The 21649-nt window shown below is 46.1% G+C and overlaps 1 protein-coding gene across 1 annotated transcript in view; it reads left to right on the plus strand.

The window, feature by feature from the left end:
- Window positions 1-545: 545 nt before the first annotated feature.
- The window catches only part of ADCY5 (adenylate cyclase 5), a 197656-nt gene continuing 176552 nt past the window's right edge, over window positions 546-21649 (plus strand). The window contains exon 1 of the mRNA XM_063429183.1: window positions 546-3798. Within this exon, the coding sequence (XP_063285253.1) occupies window positions 2866-3798 (933 nt within the window). The 5' untranslated portion in view covers window positions 546-2865. The remainder of the gene's footprint in view (window positions 3799-21649) is intronic.

Genomic DNA, 21649 nt, shown 5'->3' on the forward strand with positions numbered 1-21649 from the left:
TTTCCCCATATTCCATAATTCCTCCTCCCTGTCGCCATATTCCATATTTCCCCACCTCCCCATATTCCAGATCTCCCCCATATCCCATATTTCCTCCTTCTCTCCGCATAGTCTTTATCTATCCCTCTTCCCCACATTCTGTATCACCCCCTCCCCATATTATATATTAACCTTCTCTCCCCCCTAATATTCTATACCACTCATCCCTCTGCCCCCATATTTTATGTCTCTCCCCTCTCCGCAATATTCCATATCTCCCCCCTCTCTCCCATATTCCATATCCCCCCCCATATTCTATATATTCCCCATATTATAGTGTCAGCCTTCCCTTTGTAAGTCCTGCTCACATTCTCCACCCCCTTTCCCTGATCCAGCATTAAATCACTAGATGCATCAAACAGAGCTTCCTCCAACCAGGAATGTGGGAAAACAATGGCAGCTGAGCTGATCCAATGTGAGGTTTTGGGGGGAGGGAGCAAGGAGGAGCCATGGCTGCAGCTTGGTTGAATGGAAGTGCTCAGTATAGTTAGAAAGGTGCAAGCAGGGGGTGTGGGAGGACGCAGCTTTTACCCAGACTGCACGTAGGACTGAAGATTTAACTGGTGCCAGCGTCTGCATCCTTTGCCCTGACAGATGCCAGCCTGATGTGGGGTCTGCATTGAATGCCCTGACTAATGCCAGCATGCCATGCTTCCAAATTCTTTGCAATGACTGATCCCAGCACAATGTGGACCTGCTTTCTCTGCACTGACCGATGCCAACAGGACGTGGGGTCAACTTTCACTGCCCTGACCGATGCCAACAGGACATGGGGTCAACTTTCACTGCCCTTACCGATGCCAGCCTGATGTGGGGTCTGCATTCTATGCCCTGACTGATACCAACAAGACGTAGGGTCTGCATTCTATGCCCTGACTGATACCAACAGGACGTGGGGTCTGCGTTCTATGCCTTTACTGATGCCAGCACCAAGTGGATCTGCTTTCTCTGCCCTGTCTGATGCCAGTTTGCTATGCTTCTGTATCATGTGCCCCAGCTCAATGTGGATCTGCTTTCTATGCCCTGTCTGCATCCACTGCCCTGATTGTTACCAACATCTGCATCCTATAACCTGAATGATGTCAGTATGATGAGGGTCTACAGCCTGTACTCTGAGTTATGCCAGCATTATGAGGGTCTAAAGCCTGTACTCTGAGTTATGCCAGCATTATGAGGGTCTACAGCCTGCACTTTGAGTTATGCCAGCATTATAAGGGTCTACAGTCTGCACTTTGAGTTATGCCAGCATGCTGTAGCGTTCTGTGACGAGCTGTGAACACACTACATGTCTGGTGGAGCTGCTACTCTCAGAGGAGTGATACTAGACTTAGCTGAGATTGAGATTTGTGGAGTTCGGACATGACCCAGTGGATTAGCCATACAGATGTGATTTCTTAGCTCAGAGTAAAACGGGCATCACAACAAGGAGAAGGGGCAGATGTGAGGATGATAATTCCTCTTCTCTCAGAACATATTAAGTGGATATGTCTCTTTGTGAAGCCAGTGAGAAGCTCAAATACCGAGAGACTGAATTTGTGGCCATGTTTCTAATTTTCTAATTTACCCAGTATGTTGTGCTAATATCCACAGGATATCAACCAGTGAAACATTCTGTCTCTAGTGATATGATCCATCTCCAGTGATACAGTCTCTCTCCAGTGATACATTCTATCTCCAGTGATACGGTCTCTCTCCAGTGATATGGTCTCTCTCCAGTGATACATTCTATCTCCAGTGATACGGTCTCTCTCCAGTGATACGGTCTCTCTCCAGTGATACGGTCTCTCTCCAGTGATACATTCTATCTCCAGTGATACGGTCTCTCTCCAGTGATACATTCTATCTCCAGTGATACGGTCTCTCTCCAGTGATACAGTCTCTCTCCAGTGATACGGTCTCTCTCCAGTGATACGGTCTCTCTCCAGTGATACATTCTATCTCCAGTGATACGGTCTCTCTCCAGTGATCCGGTCTCTCTCCAGTGATACGGTCTCTCTCCAGTGATACATTGTCTCCAGTGATACATTTAGTCTTTCAGACCATATACATCACATGATGATTAAGCAATCCCCTTCAGAATCTCTCTACCACATAACTGCCAATTTCAGGATACACTAAGCCTGGAATTTCAGGGTTAACGTAACTGTCTTTTTCACAACACTGGGATTATTCACAGCTTCCCACGAACATAATTGTTTATTGTGATTAATGATGTTTTATGCAATTTGGATCTCCACTATTCCACCTGAGCAGGTGTACATAGTCTGTCAGGGTGCTACTTAATGTGCATTTAGCAGCCAGTCCACCTGTGTTTGAGGACGATATAAGCAAAATTCTGTCATGCTTTGTGGACAAATCTTCTTTCATCTGGATTTGCCAAATGATTTAATTCTCCTTATTAAAGGGTTTACTGCAAAAGGCCAGAAGGCTGATAATGGACTGAGCTGTGGATGTCATAGTCGGATTAAGCACTCGTTGTCAGATATCTTGATTTTTTTGGGTCCTGTGGATATGTATATTTTTTCATCTTGTATTTTATATTTTGTTTTATTTTACAGTTTTTTTATGCACCTCCCTGGAATGGGTGGATCGTGGAAAGATGCTCTAACCGTGAAAAACAATGGATTCTGCATGGGTTCCACAAACCCCTTTCACCCTAGAAAGCAGGACATGGGGCTGTATCACCCATGAAAACGGAATTAAAGAATTTCCTCACACCAGAGATTTACATTTCAAACTTAAATGTGTGTTTATTTATGGATTATAAAGAATGTAACATGCACCATTAAACTGTGGGCATCAGTGGACGTCTTATTGTGAAAGGACATGTCTAGGTCAAATAGTGTGAGCCCACCAGGTTTTGGGGCTCCTGTTTTAAGGGCGGGAGCAGAACACAGGTCAGCCTGGGGAGAAGCAGAGTCAAGGGCCAATGGCTATCCTTACTCAAGCAGATCATCCAGGAAAAAGACTTCCCGGATGATGGGGTTATGGAAGAGTGATGAAGACTATGAACCCCCTCAAGGAAGAAACTCCTCGCTGGAGAAAAAGGTGAGCTTCAAGTCCAAGTCAGCCTGGCAGGAGCACAGAGAGGAAATCGGAAACAATAATAAACCTATTTCTGTGGGCCAAAAGCAAAAGGATGTGGAGGTGAGGTCCAAACCTGTAGAAGGCTTGGAGGAAAAGTTGGGCAAAGTTAAGGATGATGGAGTTGAGGATGTGTCAGAATTTCATTACTCAATGGGGATCTGCTGCAGTGATCTTCTGGAGATATTCATGTCCAAGAAATTCCAGTCTGAGAAACTTGAAAGACTTTACCAACGATACTTCTTTAGGCTGAACCAGAGTAGCCTCACGATGATCATGTCGGTGCTGATTTTGGTTTGCACAGTCATGCTAACATTCCACTGTGTCCAGGGGGATTACCAAGTGGCCTATATGACGGTCCTCTTTGTGGCAATGCTTTGTCTTTTCACACTTATAGCTATATGCAACCGTAACAGTTTCCACCAGGACTACATGTGGGTGGCCTGCTACAGTGTCATTTTAGTAGTGTTTATGGTACAGGTTGTAGGGGTCCTCTTGGTGAGACCCAGGAGCGCATCCGATGGGATATGGTGGACAGTATTCTTCATCTACACAATTTATACCCTTCTTCCAGTCCGGATGAGAGCAGCAGTCATCAGTGGCGTAATTCTGTCTACAATTCATCTTGCTATTTCTTTGAAAATTAATGCCAGCGACAAATTCCTGTTTAAACAGGTGAGATCCTCCATTTCCTTGCTCTGCAACAGGTAAAGGGGGAGGGCGGGAGGGATACAATATCTCCATACATGAAACATTGTAACAATACAGGAATACAGATAAAGTGTGTCACATGAGTTCATCTGTTTCGGAATTTCAAGCAGAGGTAGTGGGGGACGGATGGATGAGGGTGAGGTGTGCAGGATTCCAAAAATAACATTTTTCAACACAGTAAAGGGGGAGACTATATTTAAAAGAAGAAAAGCTACCACAACAAGAAGACATAGTCTTAAATTAGAGGGACAAAGGTTTAAAAATAATATCAGGAAGTGTTACTTTACTGAGAGGGTAGTGGATGCATGGAATAGCCTTCCAGCTGAAGTGGTAGAGGTTAACACAGTAAAGGAGTTTAAGCATGCGTGGGATAGGCATAAGGCTATCCTAACTATAAGATAATGCCAGGGACTAATGAAAGTATTTAGAAAACTGGGCAGACTAGATGGGCCGAATGGTTCTTATCTGCCGTCACATTCTATGTTTCTATATTTGATTGCCCAGCCACATGTAAAGAACCACTTACAATCTGTGAGTGATTTCTATAAAAAAAGATCCTTAGTAAATATGCCAATGAGAATGGTGAGACGGGTATCTATAGGAGCTTTCTCTAGGGCCAATTTTCATCAAAGAAGGCCATGGTTGGAAGTGATATTTCTTACAATGTTTTTAAAATAAAATAGTTAAATAAGTCTATGAGATGTCACTGTCTTAGAGAGCTAAATGAAATGATGCAACGTATTGAGTATTGGATATCATCTAGCAGTCATTACATTGCGTGTTGCCCTTACATTGCGTGTTGCCCTTACATTGCGTGTTGCCCTTACATTGCATGTTGTCCTTACATTGCGTGTTGCCCTTACATTGCGTGTTGTCCTTACATTGCGTGTTGCCCTTACATTGCGTGTTGCCCTTACATTGCGTGTTGCCCTTACATTGCGTGTTGTCCTTACATTGAGTGTTGTCCTTACATTGCGTGTTGTCCTTACATTGAGTGTTGTCCTTACATTGCATGTTGTCCTTACATTGCGTGTTGCCCTTACATTGTGTGTTGTCCTTACATTGCGTGTTGTCCTTACATTGCGTGTTATCCTTACATTGCGTGTTGTCCTTACATTGCGTGTTGTCCTTACATTGCGTGTTGCCCTTACATTGCGTGTTGCCCTTACATTGCGTGTTGACCTTACATTGCGTGTTGCCCTTACATTGCGTGTTGTCCTTACATTGAGTGTTGTCCTTACATTGAGTGTTGTCCTTACATTGCGTGTTGTCCTTACATTGCGTGTTGTCCTTACATTGCGTGTTGTCCTTACATTGCATGTTGTCCTTACATTGCGTGTTGTCCTTACATTGCATGTTGTCCTTACATTGCGTGTTGTCCTTACATTGCGTGTTGTCCTTACATTGCGTGTTGTCCTTACATTGCATGTTGTCCTTACATTGCGTGTTGTCCTTACATTGCGTGTTGTCCTTACATTGCGTGTTGTCCTTACATTGCATGTTGTCCTTACATTGCATGTTGTCCTTACATTGCGTGTTGTCCTTACATTGCGTGTTGTCCTTACATTGCGTGTTGTCCTTACATTGCATGTTGTCCTTACATTGCGTGTTGTCCTTACATTGCGTGTTGCCCTTACATTGCATGTTGTCCTTACATTGCGTGTTGCCCTTACATTGCATGTTGTCCTTACATTGCGTGTTGCCCTTACATTGCGTGTTGTCCTTACATTGCGTGTTGCCCTTACATTGCGTGTTGTCCTTACATTGCGTGTTGCCCTTACATTGCATGTTGTCCTTACATTGCGTGTTGTCCTTACATTGCATGTTGTACTTACATTGCGTGTTGCCCAGTGTGGGTTCCGGGACAAGTTGGGGTCTATTATTAAATTCACTAGAATTGTCTTGCTTATTAATCCTGTATTATGAATGTCACCCTAAAATAGATCTTCATCCATACAGGAACCCCTTTGTGTTCACTGCAATACAATGCTATTTATTTTATATAATGATTTAACTTATTTGAGCATGGTCCTCACCAACCTATTGCACTTCTTCCATATTGTAATTGTCTCATTGATTGTTAAATTCTCCCCTTTATAATATTGTAAAGTGCTACGGAATAAGTTGGCGCTAAATGTCCGAAATAAAACAATTGAATAATACTTACCAACTGTTAGCATATATACACGGACACATGACACTTTAATAATGACATGTTTTGGAAAGGCAGTCAGAAGCCAACATGCGTTGTATGCCAAACACATCCATCAACACCAAGAATTTCAGAAATGTTTAGATCGTTTGAATTTACAATCATTATGTGTTGGTATCAGCAGATGGCAGGATCTGATGGGCTGAATCTCAACCAGTCATTGTTGTCCCCCAACTGTGGCAATCCAATGTCACCTGTAAGAGTGTCCTATGACCAGTGGCTAACAGAAAAGAGATCACTCTGCTATTACACTAAATTAGTTACTGTGAGGAACCTTCAGAAAGGGGACAGTTTGTCGGTCAGTAAATACTGGGGTGCATTATGCAGTAGAGTAAGAAAATGTTTTTTCCCTCTGCTGCACTTCCACATTGCACCATCCCTGTCGTCCAATGCGCATCGGCACCCAAAATTCTTCAGAATTGCTTTACCGTATTACAGTAATGTTTAGTTAGAGCAATATTTAGTTATAGCAGTGTTTAGTGATAGTAGTGTTTAGTTTTAGTAGTGTTTAGTGATAGCGGTGTTTAGTGATAGTGGTGTTTAGTGATAGTGGTGTTTAGTGATAGCGGTGTTTAGTGATAGCAGTGTTTAGTGATAGCAGTGTTTAGTGATAGCGGTGTTTAGTGATAGCAGTGTTTAGTGATAGCAGTGTTTAGTGACAGTAGTGTTTAGTGATAGTCGTGTTTAGTTATAGTGGTGTTAAGTGATAGCGGTGTTTAATGATAGTGGTGTTTAGTGATAGCAGTGGTTAGTGATAGTGGTGTTTAGTGATAGCAGTGGTTAGTGATAGCAGTGTTTAGTGACAGTAGTGTTTAGTGATAGTCGTGGTTAGTTATAGTGGTGTTTAGTGATAGCGGTGTTTAGTGATAGTGGTGTTTAGTGCTAGCGGTGTTTAGTGATAGCAGTGGTTAGTGATAGCGGTGTTTAGTAATAGCAGTGGTTAGTGATAGCGGTGTTTAGTAATAGCAGTGGTTAGTGATAGCAGTGTTTAGTGACAGTAGTGTTTAGTGATAGTCGTGTTTAGTTATAGTGGTGTTTAGTGATAGCGGTGTTTAGTGATAGTGGTGTTTAGTGATAGCGGTGTTTAATGATAGCGGTGTTTAGTGATAGTGGTGGTTAGTGATAGTGGTGGTTAGTGATAGCGGTGTTTAGTGATAGCAGTGTTTAGTGATAGCGGTGTTTAGTGATAGCGGTGTTTAGTGATAGCAGTGGTTAGTGATAGCGGTGTTTAGTGATAGCAGTGTTTAGTGACAGTAGTGTTTAGTGATAGTCGTGTTTAGTTATAGTGGTGTTTAGTGATAGCGGTGTTTAATGATAGTGGTGTTTAGTGATAGCGGTGTTTAATGATAGCGGTGTTTAGTGATAGCGGTGTTTAGTGATAGCAGTGTTTAGTGATAGCGGTGTTTAGTGATAGCAGTGGTTAGTGATAACAGTGTTTAGTGATAGCGGTGTTTAGTGATAGCGGTGTTTAGTGATAGCAGTGGTTAGTGATAGCAGGGTTTAGTGATAGCGGTGTTTAGTGATAGCAGTGGTTAGTGATAGCAGTGTTTAGTGATAGCAGTGGTTAGTGATAACGGTGTTTAGTGAAAGCAGTGGTTAGTGATAGCGGTGTTTAGTGATAGCGGTGTTTAGTGATAGCAGTGGTTAGTGATAGCAGTGTTTAGTGACAGTAGTGTTTAGTGATAGTCGTGTTTAGTTATAGTGGTGTTTAGTGATAGCGGTGTTTAATGATAGTGGTGTTTAGTGATAGCGGTGTTTAGTGATAGCAGTGTTTAGTGATAGCGGTGTTTAGTGATAGCAGTGGTTAGTGATAGCGGTGTTTAGTGATAGCGGTGTTTAGTGATAGCAGTGGTTAGTGATAGCGGTGTTTAGTGATAGCAGTGGTTAGTGATAGCAGTGTTTAGTGACAGTAGTGTTTAGTGATAGTCGTGTTTAGTTATAGTGGTGTTTAGTGATAGCGGTGTTTAATGATAGCAGTGTTTAGTGATAGCAGTGTTTAGTGATAGCGGTGTTTAGTGATAGCAGTGGTTAGCGATAGTGGTGTTTAGCGATAGCGGTGTTTAGTGATAGCGGTGTTTAGTGATAGCGGTGTTTAATGATAGCGGTGTTTAGTGATAGCAGTGTTTAGTGATAGCAGTGTTTAGTGATAGCGGTGTTTAATGATAGCGGTGTTTAGTGATAGCGGTGTTTAGCGATAGCGGTGTTTAATGATAGCGGTGTTTAATGATAGCGGTGTTTAGTGATAGCGGTGTTTAATGATAGCGGTGTTTAGTGATAGTAGTGTTTAGTGATAGCAGTGTTTAGCGATAGCGGTGTTTAGTGATAGCGGTGTTTAGTGATAGCGGTGTTTAATGATAGCAGTGTTTAGTGACAGTAGTGTTTAGTGATAGTCGTGTTTAGTTATAGTGGTGTTTAGTGATAGCGGTGTTTAATGATAGTGGTGTTTAGTGATAGCGGTGTTTAGTGATAGCAGTGTTTAGTGATAGCGGTGTTTAGTGATAGCGGTGTTTAGCAATAGCGGTGTTTAATGATAGCAGTGTTTAGTGATAGCGGTGTTTAGTGATAGCGGTGTTTAGTGATAGCGGTGTTTAGTGATAGTAGTGTTTAGTGATAGCAGTGTTTAGTGATAGCAGTGTTTAGTGATAGTAGTGTTTAGTGATAGCAGTGTTTAGTGATAGCAGTGTTTAGTGATAGCGGTGTTTAGTGATAGCGGTGTTTAGTGATAGTCGTGTTTAGTGATAGTAGTGTTTAGTGATAGCGGTGTTTAGTGATAGCGGTGTTTAATGATAGCGGTGTTTAATGATAGCAGTGTTTAGTGATAGCAGTGTTAAATGATAGCGGTGTTTAATGATAGCGGTGTTTAGTGATAGCGGTGTTTAGTGATAGCAGTGTTTAGTGATAGCAGTGGTTAGTGATAGCAGTGGTTAGTGATAGTAGTGTTTAGTGATAGCGGTGTTTAGTGATAGCGGTGTTTAATGATAGCGGTGTTTAATGATAGCAGTGTTTAGTGATAGCAGTGTTAAATGATAGCGTTTTTTAATGATAGCGGTGTTTAGTGATAGTGGTGTTTAATGATAGCGGTGTTTAGTGATAGCAGTGTTTAGTGATAGCAGTGTTTAGTGATAGCAGTGGTTAGTGATAGTAGTGTTTAGTGATAGCGGTGTTTAGTGATAGCGGTGTTTAGTGATAGCGGTGTTTAGTGATAGCGGTGTTTAGTGATAGCGGTGTTTAGTGATAGTAGTGTTTAGTGATAGCGGTGTTTAGTGATAGCGGTGTTTAGTGATAGCGGTGTTTAATGATAGCAGTGTTTAGTGATAGCGGTGTTTAGTGATAGCAGTGTTTAGTGATAGCGGTGTTTAGTGATAGCAGTGGTTAGTGATAGTAGTGTTTAGTGATAGCGGTGTTTAGTGATAGCGGTGTTTAGTGATAGCGGTGTTTAGTGTTTAGTTAATCCGCTAAGAGACAGTTGCGTATAAATAACACTGCAGAGCAATCGGGGACATGATTCCATTGCATTCAGTTATTGCACTTGCTCGTGGTGTTATATTCTTTTCTAGAATGCAGTTCAGTCCGTTTTAATAATTTTATAAAATGTGTTTGGTGAAGGATTGTGGGTTTTAGCTCATGGAGCGAAGGAGGTGTCTGTTATTTCTGTCACTGCATTATGTTTTGAATGTTTCTAAACGTTTCAGTCCCTTCCTCCGACACACTGTGAAAACGTTACTATATCACCGGGTGAGCTCCTAAAGGGCGACTGATGTTTGCTCCTTCGTGCTATAATGGGAGGGCAGCATGCTTCGTCAACAATCACCAGAAACCTAGTTTCCATGACGACTGTTTTCTATTTTGCACCCTGGTTTTCTTGTGATACATATGATCCAAGAAATGAAAGTTTGTTTCTCTGCCTTGCATTATAAAATATCGATCCCCATAACGTTCCACCTGCCCATCATAACGAATATGCAAATCCTGCCTCTGAGAGGGACCCTGCACCAGGGAGGGGAGGGGACTGGGGGGGAGACCTGTGGCAGCTCAGGACAAATGAACATTATTAATCAAAACGTTAGAAGCAATAAATGCTAACGGTATTTGTACATTATTATTATTCTATCATTTATATAGCGCCAGCAAATTCCGTAGCGCTGTACAATGGTACATATAAAGAGCGTGTAAACGCCTAGCTTTAGCCTGTCGTAATGCTGTCACACGCCATGCGGTACAAACATACCACCGTAGCAGCATGGCGCAAATAGAAACAATACTAGTCAAAATCGTGTGCCATTTGTAACTTTTAGATAAAAAGAGAATATGTTATTTTGTGTAAGATAGCGGTGAATGGACTGAAGAATGCCTGTCTGTGTGAAGGTCTATTCTGAAGATCAGAGTTTATGGAGAAATGGTCGAAGGATGTGAAGTTATGTTACAAGCGTTTGTGTTGTATGTGTGTACATGTGTGAATGATACGTGTGTGTATATTAGAGTCTCTTCTATGGCGGTACGCTCAGTATTCTTCTTTAAGCTGTGTATCGCGGTAGCCGGTTGCTATGACAACCTGATATTTTGTTGGACTGTATCCCGTTGCCTCACTTGTGATTTCCTTAACCCCTTGGCTGCTGGAGCTGTGTGAAGGTATACCGCGTATAGTAATACAGTGTATAGATTCAGGCAGGACACGTGTCTGGTTAAGTAAATTCCACATCGTGGCCTACATTACAATGCCGAGATCCACAACATGGTACAGATGTGCATCTAATAAGGCCAGCTTTGGACACTCTGCACTATTTAACCTGTACGTTCCACTGGTGAAATCATGGCAACATTTAAAAACAATACCCCTGATAAATCCCAGAATGCTTTGCAAGCAGCCCTTTCCCCCACAACTGTAGCTGTGTAAAGAATGCTATACTGGCCGTGTAGCTATAATCCACAATTGTTAATATCACAGAACATTTAAAGCAATACATTTGCTTGACATTTGGATGCACCATATTATTTGACATAAGAGCTGCCATGGCATTGGGGGTATGTGGATCTGGACCCTCTCCCCTCCTACAGCTGTGTATCATTTTGTATACAATTTGTAAAAGCATGATGATTGGGGGAGATTTATGGAAGTATCGCCAACACCTTTCCAACTAATTTTAGACAAAATTAATTAAATCGGTCTGATTTTTCCAGTTATTGCTTTTTTTGATCTCTAACCATAATTTTTGAATAGGCTCAATTTTTTTCACCAACGCATCAGATTTCTGAATATTTCCACCACTTTTTCTGACAGAAAAATTGCAGTTTTTTTTTCACCACTATAAATTTGGCGTTATTCTGAAATGGAAAGTTCTGCGAAAACTGGTCAAATGTACAATTAAGAAAATCACTTTTTAGATCACTTAATAAATATGATCAAAACTATCTACATTGGTAAATATTCCCCCTTGTGTTAGATACTGCGTGTCTGCTTCATTCGTCTTATACATATCTACATACAGTGCTTCTTGAGTACACGGCTAGTTACTGCGTGTCCATCTACATACTGTAAGTGCTATACGTGGCTAGTTACTGCGTGTCCATCTACATACTGTAAGTGCTATACGTGGCTAGTTACTGCGTGTCCAGCTACATACTGTAAGTGCTATACGTGGCTAGTTACTGCGTGTCCAGCTACATACTGTAAGCGCTATACGTGGCTAGTTACTGCGTGTCCAGCTACATACTGTAAGTGCTATACGTGGCTAGTTACTGCGTGTCCATCTACATACTGTAAGTGCTATACGTGGCTAGTTACTGCGTGTCCAGCTACATACTGTAAGTGCTATACGTGGCTAGTTACTGCGTGTCCAGCTACATACTGTAAGTGCTATACGTGGCTAGTTACTGCGTGTCCAGCTACATACTGTAAGCGCTATACGTGGCTAGTTACTGCGTGTCCAGCTACATACTGTAAGTGCTATACGTGGCTAGTTACTGCGTGTCCATCTACATACTGTAAGTGCTATACGTGGCTAGTTACTGCGTGTCCAGCTACATACTGTAAGCGCTATACGTGGCTAGTTACTGCGTGTCCAGCTACATACTGTAAGTGCTATACGTGGCTAGTTACTGCGTGTCCAGCTACATACTGTAAGTGCTATACGTGGCTAGTTACTGCGTGTCCAGCTACATACTGTAAGTGCTATACGTGGCTAGTTACTGCGTGTCCATCTACATACTGTAAGTGCTATACGTGGCTAGTTACTGCGTGTCCAGCTACATACTGTAAGCGCTATACGTGGCTAGTTACTGCGTGTCCAGCTACATACTGTAAGTGCTATACGTGGCTAGTTACTGCGTGTCCAGCTACATACTGTAAGTGCTATACGTGGCTAGTTACTGCGTGTCCATCTACATACTGTAAGTGCTATACGTGGCTGGTTACTGCGTGTCCAGCTACATACTGTAAGTGCTATACGTGGCTAGTTACTGCGTGTCCATCTACATACTGTAAGCGCTATACGTGGCTAGTTACTGCGTGTCCATCTACATACTGTAAGTGCTATACGTGGCTAGTTACTGCTTGTCCATCTACATACTGTAAGTGCTATACGTGGCTGGTTACTGCGTGTCCAGCTACATACTGTAAGTGCTATACGTGGCTAGTTACTGCGTTTCCATCTACTTACTGTAAGTGCTATACGTGGCTGGTTACTGCGTGTCCAGCTACATGCGGTACTGGAAGTGCTATATGTGGCTAGTTAATGCGAGTCCAGCTACATAGATTTGTATAGCTGTGTGGTGGCAGGGGTTACTAGATTTGTAGAGCTGTGTGGTGGCAGGGGGCACTAGCTTTGTATAGCTGTGTGGTGGCAGGGGTCACTGGGTTTAGGAAACTGTGTGGTGGCGGGCGGCACTAGGTTTGGGGACCTGTGTCATGGCAAGGTGCACCAGGATTAGGGCCATGTGTGGAGGCAGGGGGCACTAGGTTTGAGGAGCTGCAGGGTGACAGTGTCCACTAGGTATAGCCAGCTGTATGGTGGGTGGAGTTGCTGGGTTTGGGGAGCTGCAGGGTGGTAGTGTGCATTAGGTATAGCCAGCTGTATGGTGGGTGGAGTTGCTGGGTGGCAGTGTGCACTAGGAATGGCCAGCTGTATGGTGGGTGGAGTTGCTGGGTTTGGGGAGCTGCAGGGTGGCAGTGTGCACTGGGTATAGCCAGCTGTCTGGTGGGTGGAGTTGCTGGGTTTGTGGAGCTGCAGGGTGGCAGTGTGCACTAGGTATAGCCAGCTGTATGGTGGGTGGAGTTGCTGGGTGGCAGTGTGCACTAGGTATGGCCAGCTGTATGGTGGGTGGAGTTGCTGGGTGGCAGTGTGCACTAGGTATAGCCATCTGTATGGTGGGTGGAGTTGCTGGGTGGCAGTGTGCACTAGGTATGGCCAGCTGTATGGTGGGTGGAGTTGCTGGGTTTGGGGAGCTGCAGGGTGGCAGTGTGCACTAGGTATAGCCAGCTGTATGGTGGGTGAAGTTGCTGGGTTTGGGGAGCTGCAGGGTGGCAGTGTGCAGTAGGTATGGCCAGCTGTATGGTGGGTGGAGTTGCTGGGTGGCAGTGTGCACTGGGTATAGCCAGCTGTATGGTGGGTGGAGTTGCTGGGTGGCAGTGTGCACTGGGTATAGCCAGCTGTATGGTGGGTGGAGTTGCTGGGTGGCAGTGTGCACTAGGTATAGCCATCTGTATGGTGGGTGGAGTTGCTGGGTGGCAGTGTGCACTAGGTATGGCCAGCTGTATGGTGGGTGGAGTTGCTGGGTTTGGGGAGCTGCAGGGTGGCAGTGTGCACTGGGTATGGCCAGCTGTATGGTGGGTGGAGTTGCTGGGTTTGGGGAGCAGCAGGGTGGCAGTGTGCACTAGGTATAGCCAGCTGTATGGTGGGTGGAATTGCTGGGTGGCAGTGTGCACTAGGTATGGCCAGCTGTATGGTGGGTGGAGTTGCTGGGTGGCAGTGTGCACTGGGTATAGCCAGCTGTATGGTGGGTGGAGTTGCTGGGTAACAGTGTGCACTAGGTATGGCCAGCTGTATGGTGGGTGGAGTTGCTGAGTTTGGGGAGCTGCAGGGTGGCAGTGTGCACTAGGTATGGCCAGCTGTATGGTGGGTGGAGTTGCTGGGTGGCAGTGTGCACTGGGTATGGCCAGCTGTATGGTGGGTGGAGTTGCTGGGTGGCAGTGTGCACTGGGTATGGCCAGCTGTATGGTGGGTGGAGTTGCTGGGTGGCAGTGTGCACTGGGTATAGCCAGCTGTATGGTGGTTTGAGTTGCTGGGTGGCAGTGTGCACTGGGTATGGCCAGCTGTATGGTGGGTGGAGTTGCTGGGTGGCAGTGTGCACTGGGTATAGCCAGCTGTATGGTGGGTGGAGTTGCTGGGTGGCAGTGTGCACTGGGTATGGCCAGCTGTATGGTTGGTGCGGTTGCTGGGTTTGGGGAGCTGCAGGGTGGCAGTGTGCACTGGGTATGGCCAGCTGTATGGTGGGTGGAGTTGCTGGGTGGCAGTGTGCACTAGGTATAGCCATCTGTATGGTGGGTGGAGTTGCTGGGTGGCAGTGTGCACTAGGTATGGCCAGCTGTATGGTGGGTGGAGTTGCTGGGTTTGGGGAGCTGCAGGGTGGCAGTGTGCACTAGGTATAGCCAGCTGTATGGTGGGTGAAGTTGCTGGGTTTGGGGAGCTGCAGGGTGGCAGTGTGCAGTAGGTATGGCCAGCTGTATGGTGGGTGGAGTTGCTGGGTGGCAGTGTGCACTGGGTATAGCCAGCTGTATGGTGGGTGGAGTTGCTGGGTGGCAGTGTGCACTGGGTATAGCCAGCTGTATGGTGGGTGGAGTTGCTGGGTGGCAGTGTGCACTAGGTATAGCCATCTGTATGGTGGGTGGAGTTGCTGGGTGGCAGTGTGCACTAGGTATGGCCAGCTGTATGGTGGGTGGAGTTGCTGGGTTTGGGGAGCTGCAGGGTGGCAGTGTGCACTGGGTATGGCCAGCTGTATGGTGGGTGGAGTTGCTGGGTTTGGGGAGCAGCAGGGTGGCAGTGTGCACTAGGTATAGCCAGCTGTATGGTGGGTGGAATTGCTGGGTGGCAGTGTGCACTAGGTATGGCCAGCTGTATGGTGGGTGGAGTTGCTGGGTGGCAGTGTGCACTAGGTATGGCCAGCTGTATGGTGGGTGGAGTTGCTGAGTTTGGGGAGCTGCAGGGTGGCAGTGTGCACTAGGTATGGCCAGCTGTATGGTGGGTGGAGTTGCTGGGTGGCAGTGTGCACTGGGTATGGCCAGCTGTATGGTGGGTGGAGTTGCTGGGTGGCAGTGTGCACTGGGTATGGCCAGCTGTATGGTGGGTGGAGTTGCTGGGTGGCAGTGTGCACTGGGTATAGCCAGCTGTATGGTGGTTTGAGTTGCTGGGTGGCAGTGTGCACTGGGTATGGCCAGCTGTATGGTGGGTGGAGTTGCTGGGTGGCAGTGTGCACTGGGTATAGCCAGCTGTATGGTGGGTGGAGTTGCTGGGTGGCAGTGTGCACTGGGTATGGCCAGCTGTATGGTTGGTGCGGTTGCTGGGTTTGGGGAGCTGCAGGGTGGCAGTGTGCACTGGGTATGGCCAGCTGTATGGTGGGTGGAGTTGCTGGGTGGCAGTGTGCACTGGGTATAGCCAGCTGTATGGTGGGTGGAGTTGCTGGGTGGCAGTGTGCACTGGGCATGACCAGCTGTATGGTGGGTGAAGTTGCTGGGTTTGGGGAGTTGCTGGGTGGCAGTGTGCACTGGGTATGGCCAGCTGTATGGTGGGTGGAATTGCTGGGTTTGGGGAGCTGCAGGGTGGCAGTGTGCACTGGGTATGGCCAGCTGTATGGTGGGTGGAGTTGCTGAGTGGCAGTGTGCACTTGGTATGGCCAACTGTATGGTGGGTGCGGTTGATGGGTTTGGGGAGCTGCAGGGTGGCAGTGTGCACTGGGTATGGCCAGCTGTATGGTGGGTGGAGTTGCTGGGTGGCAGAGTGCACTGGGTATAGCCAGCTGTATGGTGGGTGGAGTTGCTGGGTGGCAGTGTGCACTGGGTATGGCCAGCTGTATGGTGGGTGGAGTTGCTGGGTGGCAGTGTGCACTGGGTATAGCCAGCTGTATGGTGGTTTGAGTTGCTGGGTGGCAGTGTGCACTGGGTATGGCCAGCTGTATGGTGGGTGGAGTTGCTGGGTGGCAGTGTGCACTGGGTATAGCCAGCTGTATGGTGGGTGGAGTTGCTGGGTGGCAGTGTGCACTGGGTATGGCCAGCTGTATGGTTGGTGCGGTTGCTGGGTTTGGGTAGCTGCAGGGTGGCAGTGTGCACTGGGTATGGCCAGCTGTATGGTGGGTGGAGTTGCTGGGTGGCAGTGTGCACTGGGTATAGCCAGCTGTATGGTGGGTGGAGTTGCTGGGTGGCAGTGTGCACTGGGCATGACCAGCTGTATGGTGGGTGAAGTTGCTGGGTTTGGGGAGTTGCTGGGTGGCAGTGTGCACTGGGTATGGCCAGCTGTATGGTGGGTGGAGTTGCTGGGTGGCAGTGTGCACTGGGTATGGCCAGCTGTATGGTGGGTGACGTTGCTGGGTTTGGGGAGTGCATGGGAGGCAGTGTGCACTGGGTATGGCCAGCTGTATGGTGGGTGGAGTTGCTGGGTGGCAGTGTGCACTGGGTATGGCCAGCTGTATGGTGGGTGAAGTTGCTGGGTGGCAGTGTGCACTGGGTATGGTCAGCTGTATGGTGGGTGGAGTTGCTGGGTGGCAGTGTGCACTGGGTATGGCCAGCTGTATGGTGCGTGTGGTTGCTGGGTTTGGGGAGATGCAGGGTGGCATTGTGCACTGGGTATGGCCAGCTGTATGGTGGGTGGAGTTGCTGGGTGGCAGTGTGCACTGGGTATGGCCAGCTGTATGGTGCGTGTGGTTGCTGGGTTTGGGGAGCTGCAGGGTGGCATTGTGCACTGGGTATGGCCAGCTGTATGGTGGGTGGAGTTGCTGGGTGGCAGTGTGCACTGGGTATAGCCAGCTGTATGGTGGGTGGAGTTGCTGGGTGGAGTTGCTGGGTGGCAGTGTGCACTGGGTATGGCCAGCTGTATGGTGGGTGGAGTTGCTGGGTGGCAGTGTGCACTGGGTATGGCCAGCTGTATGGTGGGTGGAGTTGCTGGGTGGCAGTGCGCACTGGGTATGGCCAGCTGTATGGTGGGTGGAGTTGCTGGGTGGCAGTGTGCACTGGGTATGGCCAGCTGTATGGTGGGTGGAGTTGCTGGGTGGCAGTGTGCACTGGGTATGGCCAGCTGTATGGTGGGTGGAGTTGCTGGGTGGCAGTGTGCACTGGGTATAACCAGCTGTATGGTGGGTGGAGTTGCTGGGTGGCAGTGTGCACTGGGTATGGCCAGCTGTATGGTGGGTGGAGTTGCTGGGTTTGGGGAGCTGCTGGGTGGCAGTGTGCACTGGGTATGGCCAGCTGTATGGTGGGTGGAGTTGCTGGGTTGCAGTGTGCACTGGGTATGGCCAGCTGTATGGTGGGTGGAGTTGCTTGGTGGCAGTGTGCACTGGATATGGCCAGCTGTATGGTGGGTGGAGTTGCTGTGTGGCAGTGTGCACTGGGTATGGCCAGCTGTATGGTGGGTGGAGTTGCTGGGTGGCAGTGTGCACTGGGTATGGCCAGCTGTATGGTGGGTGGAGTTGCTGGGTTTGGGAATCTCACTGCATGCAGGCAGGTAACAGATAAATCAAATATTCAGTGTCTGCCGCCATTAACTCTTTAAATGTCATAAATCCGAGCAGTAGAATCAATTCTTTCTGAAGAAGTTAAACAGGGCCTATTTGTCTGATTTTCCTTTCCTGGTAAAATATTTGATAAAAAAGAACTAAGTAATTTATTATGATTTCAGTTTTTGTTCCATTATTAGCTTTTTTTTTTTCATCTGCTGGCACGTATCACCCGGCGCAGCTGGAAGCCATTAGTAAAGAAACAAAGTGTTACGTGTGACGTTGGCATCTAAAGCAAGCATTGTGTGCCTCTGAATTGATCTATCGTCTCCCTCCTACGTGAGATAGGCTTTCTACTGTTAGCGCAGGGACAATGGAGCCCAGAGAGCCTGCGTCTGGTCGTGTCAGGCAGTGAGGACAGTGCTCTCTGCTTTGTCAAGGAATACAGCTAAACACAAACACTCTGCAAGTCTCTTCAAGCACCAACACATTCTGTAGCGCTGTAGAAATTAAATACAGTTTAGCAAGAACATGACACTATACAGATTTTAATCATAATTATACAACAAAAATGAAAGGTCCTTGCAGTGTACCTGTAACAGACAAATACATCCATTGCTCATCTGAAAGGCTCCCTTATAGAGCATTGGGGGAAGGGGGGCACAACTTAGAGAATGACTGTGATAGCAATCAATGGCAGATTAAAATGAAACTGCCATAAAGAGATGCGGCTGACTTTATTCAGAGATACCGGGTTATCACCGCGAAATTCATGTTAGATAATCCCGGTTCCAGGTAAGCTTTCAGAGAATCTCTACAGACCATATGTCTCATGGGGTTATGGGCCGCCACATCATTTAATCCTTCCTGCTAGGTAACAATTCAAACATCGCACACTGAACTGGGGATCAAGTACAAGAATGATTAGCAGCCAGCATTTCCTTTTCATCCAAGACACCGCATTAACGTTGTGGGGTTCGATGGACACAATATACATTTTGATTACAATGTCAGTGAGAGTGGACTGCGGTATAATACACTCAGAATGCATATTGTGACTGGAGGGTCTATAAATGATGGGTTTATGACCCTGATAGTCCTGAGTGATCCTCGGTACGTGATTTGGGCGAATACAGAGCATTTCTAGACATTTGTGACCTCTTCAATCAAAATGTGACAATTCCCACTTTGTAGTTGCTCAAATTCACCACCGCTCCTCATTGTATATATATTTTATTTAATATCTGGCTCTGGCGAGAGCAGCCACATTAGCTGTGCACAAAGATTGCCTGTAGATTAGCACCGGAGTGGTGGACTATCCACTGATGTCACTAGGAGAGTGTGGGGGTGCAATGCAGAGATTGTTGTGTCCATTCGTGGGCCTGTGAATATCACTGAACGCATATTGTGTTGCAAGCTCTATCACAATCACTGATAGTATGGGAGGGTTTCTGTGGTAACCCGCGGCAATACTCTGATGCTATCACAGAACCGGAACTCGCAACAAGAATACACAAAGGTCTGCACCCAGTGAAGGAGTAGACCAGAAGAGCTCAAAATGTCCCTCCGATCTGGCCTGCAGGAGGAGGGAACATTGCAATTTTAATATTAAAAAATATATATTGTGGGACCTCAGTTTACGAATTTAATGCGTTCTCCGGGACGTTTCTTATTGCGAAAAATCTGTAAACCGAAACACGGTTTCCCATAGGAATGCATTGAAAACCAATTAATCCGTTCTGGAGGTCAGAAAATAGTCAAAATGAGTTGGCATGTAAACCAACCCACAATGCAGAGCACACAATAAAAGGCACGCAAACGACAAAGCTCAGCTCACTACCTTTCCACAGCTTGAGAAATGCACCAAAAAGTCCCAAAACAACTGCAAACCATTTTCAGAATGGCTCCAAAACTCGATGCAAAAGCCGCTCCAACACCTCCACACTCGACGCCATGTGCTACCCACAGGCTCCAGCATGCAGGGGGCGGTGCTATAAACCTCCCAGGTGCAAAGCATTCTGGGAAAAGTTGCTTTGTATTGCGAAAAAAGTTTCTAAATCGAGGCATTATTTTCAATGGATTTTCATTTGCAAACCGAAAATTATGTTAAAGGACCACTATAGGCACCCAGACCACTTCAGCTTAATGAGGTGGTCTGGGTGCCTGGTTCAGCTAGGGATATCCCTTTTTTTTATAAACATAGCAGTTTCAGAGAAACTGCTATGTTTACACTGAGGGTTAATCCAGCCTCTAGAGCCTCTAGTGGCGGTCTCATTGACAGCCGCTAGAGGCGCTTGCATGATTCTCACTGTGAAAATCACAGTGAGAAGACGCCAGCGTCCATAGGAAAGCATTGTAAATGCTTTCCTATGAACAGGCTGAATGCGCGCGCGGCTCCTGCCACGCATGCGAATTCAGCCGATGACGACGCTAGGAAGGAGGAGAGGAGGAGGAAAGCTCCCCGCCCGGCGCTGGAGAAAGGTAAGATTTTAACCCCTTCCTCTCTCCAGAGCCCGGCGGGAGGGGGACCCTGAGGGTGGGGGCACCCTCAGGGCACTATAGTGCCAGGAAAACGAGTATGTTTTCCTGGCACTATAGTGGTCCTTTAACCGAGGAGTTTGTTAACCGAGGAGTTTGTTAACCGAGGTCCCACTGTAAAGTCAGTTGCTCCCCCACCCCCTGTATACACGCACACATCAGCGTGCGCTGTAATTTTCTTGGCTCTTGGTATTTTTATAGTCTCTGACATGGTCTGGTATGGGAGTAGTGTGACGCTGTGAGTTAATGCACTGAATACCAGCCCTAGTGACGCCACTGGGTCTAACTTCATTAAAACACGTTGTTTTTAATATTTTTAATTAGTATTAAATAATAGGTGCTGTATTTTTTATTTATTTTTTGGTGATTAGTACACATGCTATTTGTGAGTGGCTCAGGGTTCGGACAGTTAAATATTTCAGTTTATACGTTTAGCCACATTTCATGGCTTTAATCCAGATTTATGTCATGGGAAACCCATTTTGGTCCAAAATCTTGGTCAAAAGGCTCAGTCCCCCAGGATATTTTGTGTTAAAATAAATGTTATCAGAAACATTTGGAATAGGGTTTATGAGTGTCTCTGTGGAATAATCTGCAGGAGACTATCATGAATTCTCTTTTGATACGTTATACATTAAAATATATTATGGGCTGAAAGTAATATTTTATTTTGGGAGGGGCAGTCAGTAACACAACATTATGCATTACAACAGCTGCACTCCAACGGAGTTTTAAAAACAGTTAATGAATAAGACTCCACAGGTAAATCGATTAATCCGGGTGTAGAATAAATGGAATATGATTTGGACAAGTCTATTAATGATTGGAATACTGCTGTAAAAACCGTACTTATTTTGGATCCCCTTTAACTTATGATATATCATACATGGCCTTATAGAAATAGGCAATAGATACTTACAAATATTAAAATTAAAATATATCTTGCCGACTATCCACAAGTATTTAGAAGCAGGTGGCAGCTATCTCCCAGGCCATGGGGTACGACTTCACCAATTAGAAGGCTCTAACTCTGCTTATCACAAACCCCTGTCTATCAGATGTTTATGGGAAGTGTAAAGGCTAACAATGATATAGAAAGGGTAGTAGATACCTGGAATAGCCTTCCAGTGGGAGCAGTAACAGTGATATAGAAAGGGTAGTAGATACCAGGAATAGCCTTCCAGTGGGAGCAGTAAAGGTTAACAGGGATATACAAGCAGACTAAATGATGCAGTGGTCTGACTGGGATTTGAATCTGGCTTTCCTGTTTTTACCACTAGTCTAATCAGCTCATCAGCCAGAACTGCTGAGATGTATGTACTGAGCTTTATAATTCTGAGTATATTAGGGAGTGTGGGTTCACAGAGA

This window comes from Pelobates fuscus, chromosome 8 (genome assembly GCF_036172605.1).
Source record: "Pelobates fuscus isolate aPelFus1 chromosome 8, aPelFus1.pri, whole genome shotgun sequence".
NCBI classification, from domain to species: Eukaryota; Metazoa; Chordata; class Amphibia; order Anura; family Pelobatidae; genus Pelobates; species Pelobates fuscus.